General features: G+C 44.0%; 5 protein-coding genes across 8 annotated transcripts; 1 reads left to right on the top strand and 4 right to left on the bottom strand.

The window, feature by feature from the left end:
• The first annotated feature begins 280 nt into the window (after positions 1 to 280).
• Positions 281 to 2730, top strand: LOC120958984 (zinc finger protein 28-like). Its single transcript, XM_040382085.2, has 2 exons — positions 281 to 603; positions 671 to 2730. The coding sequence occupies exons 1-2, from the start codon at positions 439 to 441 to the stop codon at positions 2534 to 2536; spliced, it is 2031 nt and encodes a 676-aa protein (XP_040238019.2). The 5' UTR covers positions 281 to 438; the 3' UTR covers positions 2537 to 2730.
• A 210-nt stretch (positions 2731 to 2940) lies between these two features.
• On the bottom strand, positions 2941 to 4460 carry LOC120957900 (alcohol dehydrogenase class-3). The gene is made up of 2 exons (XM_040380337.2): positions 4277 to 4460; positions 2941 to 4194 (listed from the first exon to the last, which is right to left on the bottom strand). Exons 1-2 carry the CDS (start codon positions 4295 to 4297, stop codon positions 3082 to 3084), a joined length of 1134 nt encoding a protein of 377 aa, XP_040236271.2. The 5' UTR covers positions 4298 to 4460; the 3' UTR covers positions 2941 to 3081.
• Positions 4461 to 4906: 446 nt separating this feature from the next.
• On the bottom strand, positions 4907 to 6333 carry LOC120955631 (probable RNA 3'-terminal phosphate cyclase-like protein). Its single transcript, XM_040376671.2, has 2 exons — positions 5422 to 6333; positions 4907 to 5339 (listed from the first exon to the last, which is right to left on the bottom strand). The coding sequence occupies exons 1-2, from the start codon at positions 6229 to 6231 to the stop codon at positions 4980 to 4982; spliced, it is 1170 nt and encodes a 389-aa protein (XP_040232605.1). The 5' UTR covers positions 6232 to 6333; the 3' UTR covers positions 4907 to 4979.
• An 888-nt stretch (positions 6334 to 7221) lies between these two features.
• On the bottom strand, positions 7222 to 8669 carry LOC120955632 (peroxisome assembly protein 12). The gene is made up of 4 exons (XM_040376672.2): positions 8499 to 8669; positions 7947 to 8440; positions 7646 to 7867; positions 7222 to 7555 (listed from the first exon to the last, which is right to left on the bottom strand). The coding sequence occupies exons 1-4, from the start codon at positions 8616 to 8618 to the stop codon at positions 7435 to 7437; spliced, it is 957 nt and encodes a 318-aa protein (XP_040232606.2). The 5' UTR covers positions 8619 to 8669; the 3' UTR covers positions 7222 to 7434.
• Positions 8670 to 9006: 337 nt separating this feature from the next.
• On the bottom strand, positions 9007 to 13055 carry LOC120955634 (serine/arginine-rich splicing factor 1A). Of its 4 annotated transcripts, none has more exons than XM_040376674.2 (5): positions 12770 to 13055; positions 12313 to 12685; positions 12116 to 12189; positions 11908 to 12038; positions 9007 to 10912 (listed from the first exon to the last, which is right to left on the bottom strand). In XM_040376674.2, exons 1-4 carry the CDS (start codon positions 12934 to 12936, stop codon positions 11948 to 11950), a joined length of 705 nt encoding a protein of 234 aa, XP_040232608.2. In that variant the 5' UTR covers positions 12937 to 13055; the 3' UTR covers positions 9007 to 10912; positions 11908 to 11947. The 4 variants fall into 4 exon arrangements, with proteins under 4 accessions (XP_040232608.2, XP_040232610.2, XP_040232609.2 ...); XM_040376676.2 differs by having other exon boundaries at positions 11943 to 12038; XM_040376675.2 differs by lacking the exon at positions 9007 to 10912 and adding an exon at positions 10937 to 11873 and having other exon boundaries at positions 11943 to 12038.
• Positions 13056 to 15411: the final 2356 nt, after the last annotated feature.

The raw sequence follows: 15411 nt of genomic DNA, 5'->3' as shown, positions 1-15411 counted from the left end.
GATTTGTGTTGTCATGAGAAAGGTGTACGTATTGCGTTTGGAGTAGGTGTAAATTTCCTTTTTTTATAAACAAGTCGTTTTCGGTAGGCGGTTATATGGAAAAACTGGTTCATTTAAATAAAAAAAACAAATGCGAAATAAATTAATTCATCCAACCAATTATTTCGTAATTTGCCTGCCAAATAATCAGAAAAAAGAGTCAAATTTAACGGTTTTCAATGCAGTACTAGCGCACTTTGCAGGTGAAGAAGTGGACTTTTCAACCCGACACTATATTTTTGACAGTTTTGGGCTGAATCAGTTCTGGTCTCCAGGTACAACAAACAAACGCGCAACAAAAACGAAATCCATTTCCATTTTCAATACATCGTAGCTTCTCCGGCAATATTCAAGCGTATTGGAGGTAAATAACGCCAATTCCGACCAAATTCCCGTACGATGGACACCCAAGAACTGGAATTAACAATCTCTGCCGAGGAAATTTGTCGAGCCTGTCTGGCTGCGGTCGATCGAACGCAGCTTAAACCGATATTTTGTAGTGAAATTTTGGATGGACGCATCGTACCGTTTCCAAGTGTGCTGGAACTGGCTACGGGAGAGAAGGTAACCTTTTATTCAAAGCTCTCTAACGCTGTTTTTACTAACACGCTATCGATCCGTGTAATTGCAGCCTATAAAACATGACAAACTGCCCAACAATGTTTGCACCGAGTGCAAAGGGAAGCTCCGGGATCTGTATCTGTTTGTTAACATGGCCAAAAAGTCCAGCAAACTTATGTATGAAATATTCACCGTTGAACCACCACCAAAACCGGCGGTGGTGGCGTCGAAAGCTTCTACCGACATCAAGCATGCACAGGTGCAAACGGAACCAGTGGCGGAACCAATTTCACCACAGGACATAGACAGTAGCTTACCGAAGGCCGCCAAATGCAATGACATGGGAACTCAGGTTGAACTGGAACACTTCTTGCCTTCCACCGCCGAATCGGGTTGTCAAACAGATGAGCAGATGGAGATGGAAAATATAATCATTTGTTCGGCATCGTCCGGATCGATCAAAGTCGACGACGGTACAACGACACCTACCGTACTGGGCGAAGAGGACGAATCGTCATCGCAGGAGCATGAAATTTTGAATGAAAACTCCATCGATAACACATTGATACACTTTGGCGACGATGAGAACGAGTACGAAATGATTCTGCTCGGGGACGAGCCGGACGAAGCGGAAAACTTTACGTTACATTCCCTAGAGAGCGACGAAAAGAAGCAGATCATTTTGCATACCAGCAGTAGTAGTAGTAGTAGTAGTAGCCCGCACAGGGAGTCAAAAATAATAAACCACCGCAACTCACTGCCGAAGCAGCTCACCAACGACAGACAGAAGCGTTCGTCGCGCAGTGTAAAGAGCGAACATTGCGGCTACTGCAACTTGACGGGCCGTCCAGCGCTGCTCGCGCAACATTTTCAGGTTCACAAGGAAACGCTCGAGCTTTGCTTGGAATCGACCGACTACTATCGATGTTCCGAATGCTTCATGGTATTCATCTCCCAGACACACTTTGTCGACCATGTGTGCCACCCGGTGCTGCCGACCGAGGAAGTTCTCTACCATTCCGATCTGCAGACGCACGAAGAGTTCTACCGTAACGGGATCGTCCTATGCATGCCACGGTTGAAGACGATCAAGAAGATCGGCAACAGGTATCAGTGTGGCCGCTGCATGAAGTACACCACGAACAGTTTCGAAACGATGCGCCTGCACAGTCTGACGCACGAGACGGAGGACGAAAAAATCGACGATATCGATGTGGTGTGGAAGAGCAACCTGCTAAACGTGATGCACGTCTGTGGCGTGTGCAAAGGACACTTTCCGGACGCAACATACATACGGCAGCATCTGTACTTCCATCAGGACTCATACATGTGCGTGTACGACTGCGGCATGATCTTCGTAAGCTTTCTGCGCATGACGCGCCATTTCGAGCGCAAGCACTTGATGCAGGCGGAATGCGAGCTGACCGTGCCCGATGCTGGCCAGCAGCAGGAACCGGAAGTCGACTATCCGTGCAAACTGTGTGGCAAACTGCTGACCAGCGAAGAATCTCTCAAAAAGCACCTAAAGTACCACGTGCGACCGCGCAAGTACGTTTGCATGGAGTGCAAAAAGAGTTTCAGCCAGCGTAGTGATCTCAACAATCACCTACGCATCCACACAGACGAGCGCCCGTACGCGTGCAAGTTGTGTGATAAGAAATTTCGCACCAACAGCCACCTGCGGGATCACATGTTCACGCACGAGGAGGTGAACAAGTTCGAGTGCGACGTGTGCCACAAGATGTTCAAGGCAAAGCGGATCCTGGCCGAGCATGCACGGTTGCATTTGGGCAAGAAACCGTACCAGTGCAAGCAATGTTCCAAATCGTTCGTCCGCAAGCAGCATCTTATAGTGCACCAAAAAACACACGACAAGGCGGAAGGCACTGGGTCTGCGACAAAGGAGGGTGGCAAAACGGCAAAGAAAGCATCGTAAATGGTTGTCTCGTTGGTATTTACAATGTATAGGTCTTTTGGGGACGAGGAACAAAACGTGGAAGAATAATGTTAGGATTTTAAACCAGATCTATGCAGATTTGGGTGAAAACAGACAATTAACAGTAGCTTTAAGGCGCTCCAGAAACGTATTTTAAATAAACGTCATAGTTTTAAGTTTCTCTTAAATTGGAATTAGGTGATACTCGCTTTTACACCGGCATCTACAATCTGATGACAGCTTCACAGTATGCTTGCAAAATTTCCCTAGTCGATTGCAGCACTCCCCTATATGATTGCAAACTTCCACAGCTTGCTTGCAACATTCCCCCAAGTGATTGAACTATTCCCTTATATGATTCGAAACCCTGCATTTCTTTCTCAACTAATGTGGCACAAAACAGCTTTTATATAAAACGGCACGCTTTATTCTTGCTATGCAATAGCGACTTGGTGACAGGAACAGATAAGGTAAGGCATCGATCGAGTTGTGCGATGTAATAAATCCGCTCGGCTAGGCCCCTTTTCGCTTCTCGCTTTTCGCTTCTAAAGGTTCACCACTGAACGAATGCTTTTACCTTCATGCATGAGCGTAAATGCGTCGTTGATCTTCTCCAGCTCCATCGTGTGCGTGATAAATTCGTCCACCTTTAGCTCCTTCTGCAAATATGAGGTGACCAGCTTCGGTACGCTCTCCACACTCTTCCAGCCACCGAAAGCCGTTCCCTTCCAGGTGCGCCCGGTTACCAGCTGGAATGGGCGGGTGGAAATCTCCGTACCAGCCTCCGCCACACCGACAATTACCGACACGCCCCACCCGCGCGTACAGGACTCGAGAGCCGCACGCATCGTGTTCACATTGCCCACACACTCAAACGTGTAATCCAACCCGCCGTCCGTCTTTTCGACCAACACCTGCTGAATCGGCTCCTTGTAGTCATTCGGATTGACAAACTCCGTGCAGCCGAACTGCTTTGCAATCTCGAACTTGGCCGGATTGATGTCGACGCCAATAATGCGGCTGGCACCGGCCGCCTTGCATCCCATCGCAACCGCCAGCCCGACAGCTCCCAGTCCCCAGATGGCGCAGGAGCTGCCCGGCTCTACCTTGGCCGTATTCAGCGCCGCACCGTAACCGGTCGGAATGCCGCAACCGAGCAGGCACACCTTCTCCAACGGTGCGCTTGGATCGATCTTGGCCAGCGATACCTCCGCCACTACCGTGTACTCGGCAAACGTGGACGTGCCCATGAAATGGTAGATCTGTTTGCCGTTGCACGTGAACCGCGTCGTACCGTCCGGTAGCACGCCTTTACCCTGCGTAGCGCGCACCTTCGGGCAGAGGTTGGTTTTGGGGCTCTTGCAGAACCGGCACTCGAAGCATTGCGGAATGTACAGCGGGATGACGTGATCGCCCGGCTGGAACTTGGTCACACCCTCGCCAACACTCTCCACCACGCCGGCACCTTCGTGGCCGAGAATCACGGGGAACACGCCCTCCGAGTCTAGGCCGCCCAGCGTGTACGCGTCCGTGTGACACACACCGGATGCGGTCACCTTAATGCGCACTTCGCCCGCTTTCGGTGGTGCCACCTCGATCGTTTCGATCGAAAGCGGTTGCTTCGGCTCCCAGGCAACGGCCGCCTTGCACTTGATCACCTGCGGATGCAAAAGCAAGCGGAGATCAAGCACTGTCCAGCAACATCCGCAGCTATTTCCCACTACCTTTTACCCCATTTACCTGTCCAGTGGTGGAAGCCATGGTTGCGTTTCCGTACCCGTACAAACTCCAAATCACTAATCGCAGTAACCGAGCGAACTGTGTTATCAATTCGGGTAAGCAATGATTTGCCGGTTTTTCTTCACTTTTTTACGCTGGTCCTGGCCGAATGATCCGAACGAACGAAGTAAAACCCCGAAATGACGTTTTTGACGCAGACGCATCTGCTTTGCACTGGTGTACACCGTATGGACATATGGATAGTATGGTTAAATAATTTTTCTTCTCTCCTATTTTCTTTCTGTGGTTAACAGTAGAGCTTTTTCTTCTTCATTGCGAATATTTGTGCTATCAAAGGGCAAATTTGATTCTAAATATTGTGCCCACTGTAGTAGCACTGTTCGGTTGGTTTGCAATTCACTGTAGCCAAAGGGAGATGAAGACACGCGATATAATGCTAAAACGTACAACTTACAGAATGCAATCGAAACGATGTCGCTGTGCCGATTGTACTCAACAGCCAAATAAACATTTATTTTTATTGTACGGAATAGAATATAAAAATAAAACATATTTGGTACCAGGTCCGAGAACTGAATCAATTTAGGAAATTTTCAGGGCTTTTTTACATAAAATTAAATGAAACAGTAGTAAATTAAAGAAGCAATTTATTCCACCAGTCGTATTATAAGGAAAACTCTCCCAAAGCCTTTTCCTTTCCCGATTAGTTGACACGCTTGCTGAAATTACTGTACCCTACACCGACACACGTAAGCATCACCTTGTTAGACCCAGACAGTTCTTCGTCATCCCTTCCCGCCGTCTCATCCTCCTGGTCACCGTTTGCATTTTCTAGCTTAAAAGTGATGGCGAAAAACTCGCGCAAATGCTGCAGGAAATGGATGGTGTATTGCGATAGCGGCCCAATAAGAAACTTGGACACATCCTTCTGCGCCAACGCCATGTACAGCACGACCAGCCACTGGAATGCAGAGTCAACGCAACCGCCGCGGAACACCTCGTCCAACAGCTTCATGCCAGCCTCTCGGCCAAGATCTTCCGGTATGGATGGGTTGCCTTGTTGCTGGCGGGACGAAACGAAAGAGGGCGATTATTCGAAAAGCTTTAAATAAATCAAAATACTCGAATGGCGCTCTAATCATTACCTCGTCCATTGTTTTGCAAATAGCTTCCGCGGAAAACATGGTACCGTCGGTGGTTTCGGCCACCAGGTTAATGCCATACCCGGGGCTGTTTCCCGACCGTTTCCCCTTATGCTGGTCCGTGTTGATGTACACATCGGGCAGAAAGTTTAGCATCACGCCTTTCGCATGCTCCACCGCCCGATTTGCCATCGCGGGACTAACTTTGCAGCAGTACGCCGTACCACGGATTCGCTTGACCATCGTTTGCTTCGTACACTGGATTGCTTTGAGCGATTTGCGTACCGGACAGCGGAATGTGATCTCTCCACCGCCTCCCGGCATTATGCCCCGTTTGAGGACCTTCAGCTCAAGCCCTTCGTCGACAACTAGAAAGCGCTTCAGTGCCGGTAGTGCGGACGCTTTGATGTGATCCACCGACGGGCTTTCTTTGCTATTCGTCACGCCGGTCAGTGTGACATCGAGGGGCTTTTTGCAAAAGGGGCCGAGCGCAACCAGTACGTCTAGGTAGTATCCGATGCCCCGTTCCGTGCTACAATCGTGATGGATGACGCCACCGTACAGTAGCCCCGGCTGATACACGAACGAACATCCATCCCGGTCCACACGGGTGATCGTACCGTTGGTAATCTTGTCCAGCAGCTGGAGCAGATTCGTTTCGTACTCCTGCAGCCCCGGGTTCGTTTCGTGATGGGGTCGAATCTCGCGTACTTCGATCGATTTTCCGCTCAGCGTGGAAAGCAGCAGTCGTTGTTTAAGGAAGTTACTCCCCTCGTATATGAGACAACCTTTTTCCTTCCCAACACAGGTCATGATGAGGCACAGCAAGGCGAAAGAAAATACCGTTCAGCTTCGTCTGTTCACCGGCGGAGCACGTTTTCTGTTGTTTTTACCGTAGCTGTCAAACTGCGTGTTGTTGTCGGTCAAGGTGGATTAAAAATATCAGGTGGTGGATTAGGGCCTTTGGGGGGTCGCCATAGTTGAGGGACTTTACGTCATTTTTGAACCGTTAACCATTGGTTTCCGCACACAAAGCATAGCAAATAGAACAGATTTCTTTGTTATTATGTGCATTTTTGTGTGTCTATTGGTTTTATCGAAAAAATGAGATATATTAACAAAAGATTTGATGATTTGTTCATGCACGAAATTTAAAATCATGTGAGTATGAGTTCTAATCTCACGTTAATTGTCCATGCAGCTCGTAGATAATAAGGAATGAATGTGGAAATTGAAAAAATAATGGTTTTCTTAATTTTTATCTCCAAAAATGTCGAAAACACAATGAACTATAGAATAAACTCACGGAATAAAACAAAATAACACACTTTAATCTATGTTCTAATGTTTAATAAGAACTCGCAAAGTCCAAAATATATTTTTAAATAATATTTAATCGAAAAAATGAGGTAGATAAATTCTATGAACAAATTTAATACATGTAAACAAAGTTTGAATCCTGGGGACCTTACGTCAAGTGACGAATTGTCAAAATGCACTAGAGTCCACCACCTGATATTTTTTAATCCACCTTGGTTGTCGGTGGCAATGATTTGTTTTGATGATTCTTAAGCACGGTATACACACACGCGAAGAAGGCATGTGAAGTTCCACGATGCAGCAACAGTTGAACTAACCCTTGGGTCAGTGTCCGTCGAATCCAGGGCTCGTCAAACTATGCTTCGCGGGCCAAATGAAGGCACTCGAGTGCTTATAATGCGACAGGGAAGAAGAAGTAAAGCTTTAGCAGGAAAATGCTTTATTAATGGAGTTTATAAAGGCACCTGCAATTTTATAAAGGTATAGAATTTTAGAATTTAATTTTTATTTCCATTTCAGTATAAAAAAAAACAAACTTAAACCATTGCTACACATGCACAGCATGTGCGCAAATTTGTTGCTCACCGTTTTGCCCTTATCTACATTCCATTATCTTCTATTCCATGAAACCCCTTACCATTTTCGGTAAAATAAAAAATGCACAAATAAGCCAGTCAAATGCATTAAATTGCACTCTCAGTCATCATCCCCCGTATATATTCCAATTAAATCATTAATCGTAGCAGGATACTTAGTTATCGGGCATCTGCTTTCTCTTTGAAGGTGGGTAGCAATGCAGCGATAACAATAAACATATCTGGAACAACATTGAATTGCAAACATTGAAACATATTAAGCGAAAGGTTTTGAATGTTTGCATAAGTTTACAGCAAACTAATAGACTTACCCGGAAACGGAAACTGCGGTTGGAATGATATGCTTTTGTAGACAAATCGGGCACACGTTCGCGTACTTGTTTGCATTGGAATCCTGATCTGGAGCGTCCGGAATTGGCAGCTTCGAAAGATCCCCAATATTTGCTTCCGTTTGCCACCACTCGATAAACTGTAGAAAGAAGGCGGACAATTCTAGCCATCGCAAAAGGGCAGCACTTATCATCGTAGCGACTCTGAAAGAGTACACCATTGGTATTATCATTTTGATAAAATCAATTCAATTAGAAACAATATTCGATCCACCTTGCTTACCTCACTTTCCCTTGCAATACATCTTTAAATGACCAACTTTCTTCCTCCTCAGATAGGTACGTTAATCCTAACTCCAGAACACGCAACGAAGGCGAATGAGTTTTGGTAACATTCGCCAAGTACGACACGTAATGAATCAGTTTGGCGCCTTCATAGCACGCCTGTAGGTATGGCAGTAAGCGGAATAATTGCTTACGATGTGCCGGCACATGCTTGGCATTTTCGTAGTCTTCTTTCCACCTTGCGCAAGCTTTCTCCAGCTTGCGGACAGCGTACGGCACCAGGACCAGCACAACAAACGACCAATTCCGATCCTTCCTGCTGAACGTTTTGCTACGTAAAGATTGTCTGGTAAGACCGTAAAACACTTCTGCCAGCGACCCTCCATACTGCTTTAAATAGTACCCCTGTACGAGACCATTAAACACAAGATAGAACTCGTCGTAGTATCGAACCAAACCTCCAAAGACAGCCGGTTTCGCTGTCGCTAAAAACTAATAATACAATCATTAACATATGAAAGGAAGCACATGGAGAATACGCATTACTCACGTCAACAACACGTTTAATGGCAGGATAGAAGGTAATATTCAACGAGTCCGCTGCCAGCACCTCAAACAAAGATGGTTTAACTTCGATGTTCGGCGTAATGTGTGCACCTTTCGCCGCCATGGCTAATTGTTTACGTTTGCCTTGGTTTATCGGAATCAGCTGGCTATTTTGTGTTGTGAAACAGTCTACGTCAAACTTTCTGCCGTTTTCAGTGGTCGACAACTGTTTTTTAAACGACGCTTGGTCATATTCAAATAACTATCTTTTTGAATTCACCACAACTTTCTTTAACTATTTAACGGGTCACGAAAGAGTAGAATGTCGAAAAAATATCTCGCCGAGATAATCGTTTGTAGAATCCAATTGTTGTCATTTTCGAAGATCAGAACCTTGTACAATGCCACCTGAAGAATGATCGTTTTGATAGAGCATTTTAACATTCCCAATCATGTAAATTTTCTGTCGCAGATTTTTGTTTTCTCATGAAAAATGCAAAGTTAAAACACAATTTTGTTCGTTAAAATCATACTTCGTTTAAACTTTATTAGCTTAACCACTGTTAGGTTTAAATATCATATGGCTATTGCCGTTTCGTGATTTTTGTATTTCAATGTTGATAATCTGTGTCGCCTGATAATCCCATGCAGTTGAACCTATTGCTGTAGTGCATTATACTCTCCGTGCGTTTACTTACGATTATGGGGCATGTGGTTTACCATATTCCATATACTGGCTGCCGATCCGTACTGCATCATTATCCAGTTGAAGCAATCGGACGCAAATAGTCTTACCATCCATATAATCCAAATAATGTGGTTTGCTAAAACGTTATTATTTCAAACACTTTTTTGTTTAGCATTAAGGAGCACGTATAGCAAAGAGTGTTTTAAATTCAAGATTTAATTTTTTTAGACATTGAGAGCATGAATGGATGCCATAAGAAAACAATACAGTCAGTATACGTTTGGAGGAAGACAAAACAGAAAGATGGAAGGATCTTTTTACCCAGTCTAAATCCTCTAGTGCTAAGCTGTGAATGAGGGAGTATACAGCTAAGGACATTCCAGAGGTTATGACATATAGAGAGAGAAAGAGTTATGAAATAAGGTTAAATGCTACAGGAAGGTAAAACACGTGTTAATTGAGAAGAAAATCTGATTTTGGGTTACCGAATATTTGCAACTTCCATTTCCAACGTCGATCCAACCTCGGATAAGGGTATTCCTAATGCCTTTTCCCCGCTCTAATGCTGGCTCAACCGCAGCAGACGCGTCCAAAGGTAGAATCATATCGTTCCACTCGCAACAGATACCAACAGTACCTGCCGAAACCTGGGTACGATCTCCAGTGATCCAGTGATCAATCCTCATACGATCAATCCTACTATCCATATCCCTCGTCGTCCAGCGATGGGAAAACAGTTTGGTAAGACTTTGTGTGTGTGTGTTTGTGAACGTCGGTGAGAATGATCAGCAATGTACCACTATTCCAGACCAAACACCTCCTTTCTCCAACGATGATCCCACGAATCCGACCAATCCTAATTACAGTGCAAAGCAATGTGACATCCACCGCATCCACACGATTACTCCTGTGTTTTAAAATACATCCATTCCATTCCTTCCTGTGCATTTCCAGTCCCTCGGTGTCCAGAATTCCTCAACTCTAATGTACAACCACAGCAGCGGTGCCATTTTTCGTTATCCAATACAACGAAACAATTGCTCCAGGCAACGGTCCCGCAACTTCAGGACCGTAAAATAGATTATCCTCCACTTGTAGTGCCGTGAGGTGCAAGCTGATACAGTAATACTCTGACAAGTCGTTCGCCATTTCGTTCGCATCTGGTCAATTCAACGAACCGTGCCAAAACAATACTCTCCACCAAATATGTTTTTGCTTCTTTCAGCCATCAGTAGGTCTTTCACCGTTATAACACAGTCAGAGACTGATAACCAGCCAACAATAGCATTGGACCAGGTTAAAAAATGGGCACATTCTCTTCACAAATGACTCAAACAACTTCAACATAGCTCCACAAAGGAAACATGTCCTGAAACAACAAAAAAAAAGGAAAACCAATTGATAGTGTTCGAGTCGTGGCAGCTTGTTGTAGAGAGAGAATGATTGAAACAGAAAAACTCTTTCATATCTCACAATAGTGAGATCATAGTGTCTCACTGTGTTTACGACACATCCTGTTCGTCGACATCCCGAAGGTGGCCTACGTAAGGTATCCCGAAGGTGGCCTACGTTTCAAGGTATCTGACGACAACAGCGCAAAACGATACGACTCCCGTCGTTATCGTGGATTTAACGCGCCATTCCTCATCGCACATTTTCATCCTCTGCTGAGCTCTCTTTGGCTCTTTTAATCTTTTAAAACTCATCACATTATATCAATCCTCTAGACCCTGTCAGAAAAAAGAACAAAATAGTAATGTTTAGTTTCATTCTGGCAGCAATTAAGCATGATGGATCTTCTCTTAGCTTATTGGGTTTTAATCGTTTTTGGCTACTGGTCGGGGGGAAAGAAGATAAATGCCGTCGTTTTCTTTTACCATGGCTACTATCTGCTTTACCGACCGAACATTGCCACATACATGGTTTTTTCCTGATGCATAAAATATAACACAATCAATCCTCACCAGCACCCTTAACTATTGTAATATGGTGAACGACGTTGCTTGCCTTACTTTTGAATGTGAACGTTCATCTGAATAGATTTTGGTGCGCAGTGTTGGGGGGGGGGGGGGGGGGTTGGGGGTAGTAGGGGGCTCGGAATAATAGTTATTACACGCACTAAAATATTTCCACATACATACATACACAAACACACGTACAATATTGCCTTTAGAATGATGCACACAAGGTTGCGTGCTAATGGTCATAACGATTTCCCTGATTATTTTTTTTACCATGCTTACGTGTTCCTAGGCAGAGTTTTATTTTCCTTGCTTGAAGGAATTTTGCTTCTGCATCCTATCATATGCGGACATGCGCTGTCTTGTTTTTAAATGTACTGGATTATTGCTTACTGTGGGTACTGTGTTTTCGGCATTTAAGAAGCAACTGAAATTATTTTCCTTTAGCCTAAAAACCTGCCAAAAGATCTAACCGATCGCAGATACCGACAAACAAATGCTCTTAAACACTACTGATTGTGATAGCAAACCGTCACACGTGAAACTATAAATTCTAAAATGCACACTACCGGAAGAGTCCAGAGGTTGTCGCTTTAAACAAAACACGATGCAAACTGTATGTTAGACTAAAAAAAAGCAGAAAAATGGCCAATCACTCTCCCGCCAGAAAGACCGAACTCATTCCCTCTCTCTCTTTTTGTGTGGCGGTACTGTGTTCATTTACGTAAAACTGAAGATAGAAGTAGATTTAGCGTTTAAATTACTTTAGTCATCTTCGGAACATAACCGCGCCATTCACCTGGTTCAATTGTACGAGCGTGAACGGGATCGGGAAACGCTCCGTTGTACCGGCGAGTAAGTTGGCGAACCTCTACGTCGGCGGGGTGAGTAGGATCTGCAGAAGAATGATACGGAAAAGGGAATTATTTTCTAGTACGCCTTTGGAAAAGCAACATAATTCATTACACATACCTATCCCGGTAATCACGCTTGCCGGAATCGTCGTTTCCGGAATCTTCACGTACATGAATGTAGGCAACTTCGCCCTAGGAGACATGGTTTGAGATAGAATATAAAAAATCGGAATCGGAATGAAATTAGCTCGTTCGCAGGTGCTACTCTCTCTCTCTCTCTCTCTCTCCCTCTCTCTTACTCGTTTTCTTACTAACCTCGTGTGAGCGAAACCGGGAATCGTCAAGTTTCTTTATCGCGTACTTCATGTCTTCATGACGCAGGAACTCCACCACTCCCGTACCATCCTTGTAAACATCGGCAAAGCACACATCGCCGGCCTCACGCATATGATCTTTCAGATCCTGCCACGAGCCAGACGATGGTAATCCGGTCACCATCACCCGGAACTGTGACCTACGGGCCGGTGGTCCCCGGTTGTTACGATCACCACCCCTACTGTTACGGTCGCTGTTCCCTTGGCGGCTGCCGCGATAGCTACCGGGACCACCGCCTCGTGGGAACTCTACCCGCAATCGGTACCCATCGTAGTCATATCCGTCGCGAGCTTTCACCGCATCGTCAGCGTCACTGCAAACAAAAGGGATTGTTGAAAGGGAGATTGTTTTTAGTTCTTCCTACCTCTTGGGCCGCATTTACGGGACGAAAGTTTACCGTGCATCCTCAAACTCGACAAAAGCAAATGGCGGACCGCGGCGGTTTTTCAGATCGACGAACGTCACTTTGCCAAATTTGTGGAACAGATCTTGAATATCCTTGGTTCTGATGTCTGGCGGCAGATTACCGACATAGATTCGGCACTCGTTGCGTCCGTGAGACATTTTTTTTTTGCAATTTCGTAGATTTTTACAACGGAGATCGAGGAAGATGCACAGCTTTTCTGTTTCCACAAATGAACGCTACACGATTTGGCAGCTCGCGCTTGACATATGGCGCCGCAAAAGAAGATGGATGAAATGTTCGTTCAATTCCCAATGACCAAAAAACATCCATTCATCCATTCCAGTCATTTAACCCTGTCACCGTTCAATTAGACATACAACGACAACGTCGCGCGCGACGAAAAATAGCTCAAAATTTCACTCTGTGTAGATCAAAGTAGCTCATTTGATTCAGTCAACCAACTTGTTTTATACAGTCATTATCCGATATACGCTATCGTACGGGACCGAGCACAATAGCGTATCTCGAGTTTTCACGTACAGCGGATTCCTATGGAAAAATAGTTTACACTATCGGTTCAAGGGTTGAAAAATATCGCCACAGAATTATGCATTGATGTTTTTTGTTGTAAAACAGGTATCTTTTGCACAAATTTAATGCAAAATGCTTAAGGAACATTAAGGAAATCCAAAAAGAGTATAAAATAGTTCAAAGAATTAAAGTGTTTGCAAAAAAACACATGGAGCTGTCAAATTTAGAGGAATCGCGTACTGCGAATTCGCGTATATCGAGTATCGCGTACTGCGGATCATTGCTGTATTTGAAAACACACAAATATAGGTTAAAATGTGTTCAAATCTAATTTTTTGTGATTGGCATTAATCTGGCTTGTAAAAAAAACTAGATAATTCGATTATTTCGGATGAAGCAAAATTGTCGCGCGCGACGAGTAGCTCTGTTTGCAAAATTGAGCTACTTTTTGTCGCGCGCGAAGTCGTCGCGCGCGACGTTGTCGCTGTATGTCTATTTGGACTAAGGATAGTGTATATAGACCCACCCAAGCGGAAATTTTCGGACGATAACTCATACACTCTCATAATTTGACAAGCAATATATGATTGTATGTGTGGTTCTTCCATTCGTAACATTTCGCTCTCCAAGCCAAGCGTTGAAGCAGGTTATGTGTATTTCTTTTTGTGTATTACGTTTAGTTTGCATCAGTTGTGTTCTTTCGTATCGTATCATTCATATAAATACCAACAATTTAAAAACTATTTAACCTCAAAATGTGTAACGCTAGACGTGCAATGAAGATAGCAAATATGCCATTGTACGCTGTTGTGGTTATGTGCCGAAAAAAGTCTGAATCTCGTACACTGTTTCGTTTGTCAAATCGTGCACGAAATATCAATCGAAAAAACAGCCGAAAAGTGACATTTTCACTCGTTTGGGTATGTGCCGAAAAAAGTCTGAATCTCGTACACTATTTCGTTTGTCAAATCGTGCACGAAATATCAATCGAAAACACAGCCGAAAAGTGACTTTTTCACTCGCTTGGGGAAGGTTGATTTTTATCGCTTTTGCTGGGTGACATTGTGGGGGACATCTGTCACTCTCTGCATACAAATTTCATTACCCCGCACCAGTCCTCCCCGATTTTTATACCGGAGTCCCCGGAAGAGAAATGTCATTTTGCTCTGAACAACTTCACCTTGTCATTTATAACACCTTGATTTGGACGGTCACTAGCAACCATAAAACCAAAGTGTATGAAGACCAGGTGGTCTCGTCCGATACAAATTGACAACTAATTTCGGAATTTAAAAAAGCTCCTTTTGACAGAATGGGTGAAATGAATTTCCATAGGAACGGTTCGCTTTGTTCTTAGCAACACATACGTAGTACACATTGGTGTCCTCATCGACGGCATTATTTTGATCCAAAAATGGATTTTAATTAGTTTAGATTTGGTTTAGCTTACAATAAGAAATGTTTTGAGTGCTTTTTAAAGTATTTCAGTGCAAATAACGAAGATTCAAAGATTGATTGTGTATTAGGCAAGTCGTCAGAAAGCTTGTTTGGGGAAATCAGCGTAGTCAAATCAAATCAAATCAAATCAAATCGTAGTCAGTGACTTTGGAAGCTTATAACTTTTGAATGCGTAATCCAATATAAATGCAATATTCTGATGAAAATTTAATAAGCTAATGTAGTTTCTATAACATTGCATAGATTGGTTCAACTCACTACCGTTTTTATGTAATAACTTTTCAAAGTTTGCAGAATTTGGTTGAAAAAAATACACAACGTAAAAAACATTATTTTAGTACTTTACAAAACTTTCAGAGCGTTTCTACATACACTGAGAAAGTAGCTGAGAAAATAACTGCCAGCATGCTTGGACACCCAAGCACCACAGATTAAGCTTAAATGACTAGAAAATCGAGTATCCATAGAAAAAAATGAAAGTTCCCTAGCTTCATTGGTTTGCGCAATAGATGGCGCACTACAACTCATCATTATATTGCTATTCTTTTCTTGCAATGTGTTTCGACAAGTTTCTGCTAATCATGACCTACATTGCCTTCTAACTTTCTGAGCAAAAATCTACCTGAATTGTCATGTACCATCAA

Source organism: Anopheles coluzzii, chromosome 3 (genome assembly GCF_943734685.1).
Source record: "Anopheles coluzzii chromosome 3, AcolN3, whole genome shotgun sequence".
Lineage (NCBI taxonomy): Eukaryota > Metazoa > Arthropoda > Insecta > Diptera > Culicidae > Anopheles > Anopheles coluzzii.
This window is presented reverse-complemented; position numbering and strand designations above follow the sequence as displayed.

Excerpts from the sequence above, each read along its gene's own strand:
- LOC120958984 (XM_040382085.2), top strand. The coding sequence starts at position 439 with ATGGACACCCAAGAACTGGAATTAACAATCTCTGCCGAGGAAATTTGT. Across the intron at positions 604-670 it reads AACTGGCTACGGGAGAGAAG|CCTATAAAACATGACAAACT; the intron begins GTAACCTTTTAT and ends GTGTAATTGCAG.
- LOC120957900 (XM_040380337.2), bottom strand. The coding sequence starts at position 4,297 with ATGGCTTCCACCACTGGACAG. Across the intron at positions 4,195-4,276 it reads TGGCTTCCACCACTGGACAG|GTGATCAAGTGCAAGGCGGC; the intron begins GTAAATGGGGTA and ends TTGCATCCGCAG.
- LOC120955631 (XM_040376671.2), bottom strand. The coding sequence starts at position 6,231 with ATGACCTGTGTTGGGAAGGAAAAAGGTTGTCTCATATACGAGGGGAGT. Across the intron at positions 5,340-5,421 it reads TTTGCAAAACAATGGACGAG|CAACAAGGCAACCCATCCAT; the intron begins GTAATGATTAGA and ends TCGTCCCGCCAG.
- LOC120955632 (XM_040376672.2), bottom strand. The coding sequence starts at position 8,618 with ATGGCGGCGAAAGGTGCACACATTACGCCGAACATCGAAGTTAAACCA. Across the intron at positions 8,441-8,498 it reads CCATTAAACGTGTTGTTGAC|TTTTTAGCGACAGCGAAACC; the intron begins GTGAGTAATGCG and ends TTGTATTATTAG. Across the intron at positions 7,868-7,946 it reads GTATTGCAAGGGAAAGTGAG|AGTCGCTACGATGATAAGTG; the intron begins GTAAGCAAGGTG and ends GTACTCTTTCAG.
- LOC120955634 (XM_040376674.2), bottom strand. The coding sequence starts at position 12,936 with ATGTCTCACGGACGCAACGAGTGCCGAATCTATGTCGGTAATCTGCCG. Across the intron at positions 12,686-12,769 it reads GTCGAGTTTGAGGATGCACG|TGACGCTGACGATGCGGTGA; the intron begins GTAAACTTTCGT and ends TTTTGTTTGCAG. Across the intron at positions 12,190-12,312 it reads CCCGGTTTCGCTCACACGAG|GGCGAAGTTGCCTACATTCA; the intron begins GTTAGTAAGAAA and ends CATGTCTCCTAG.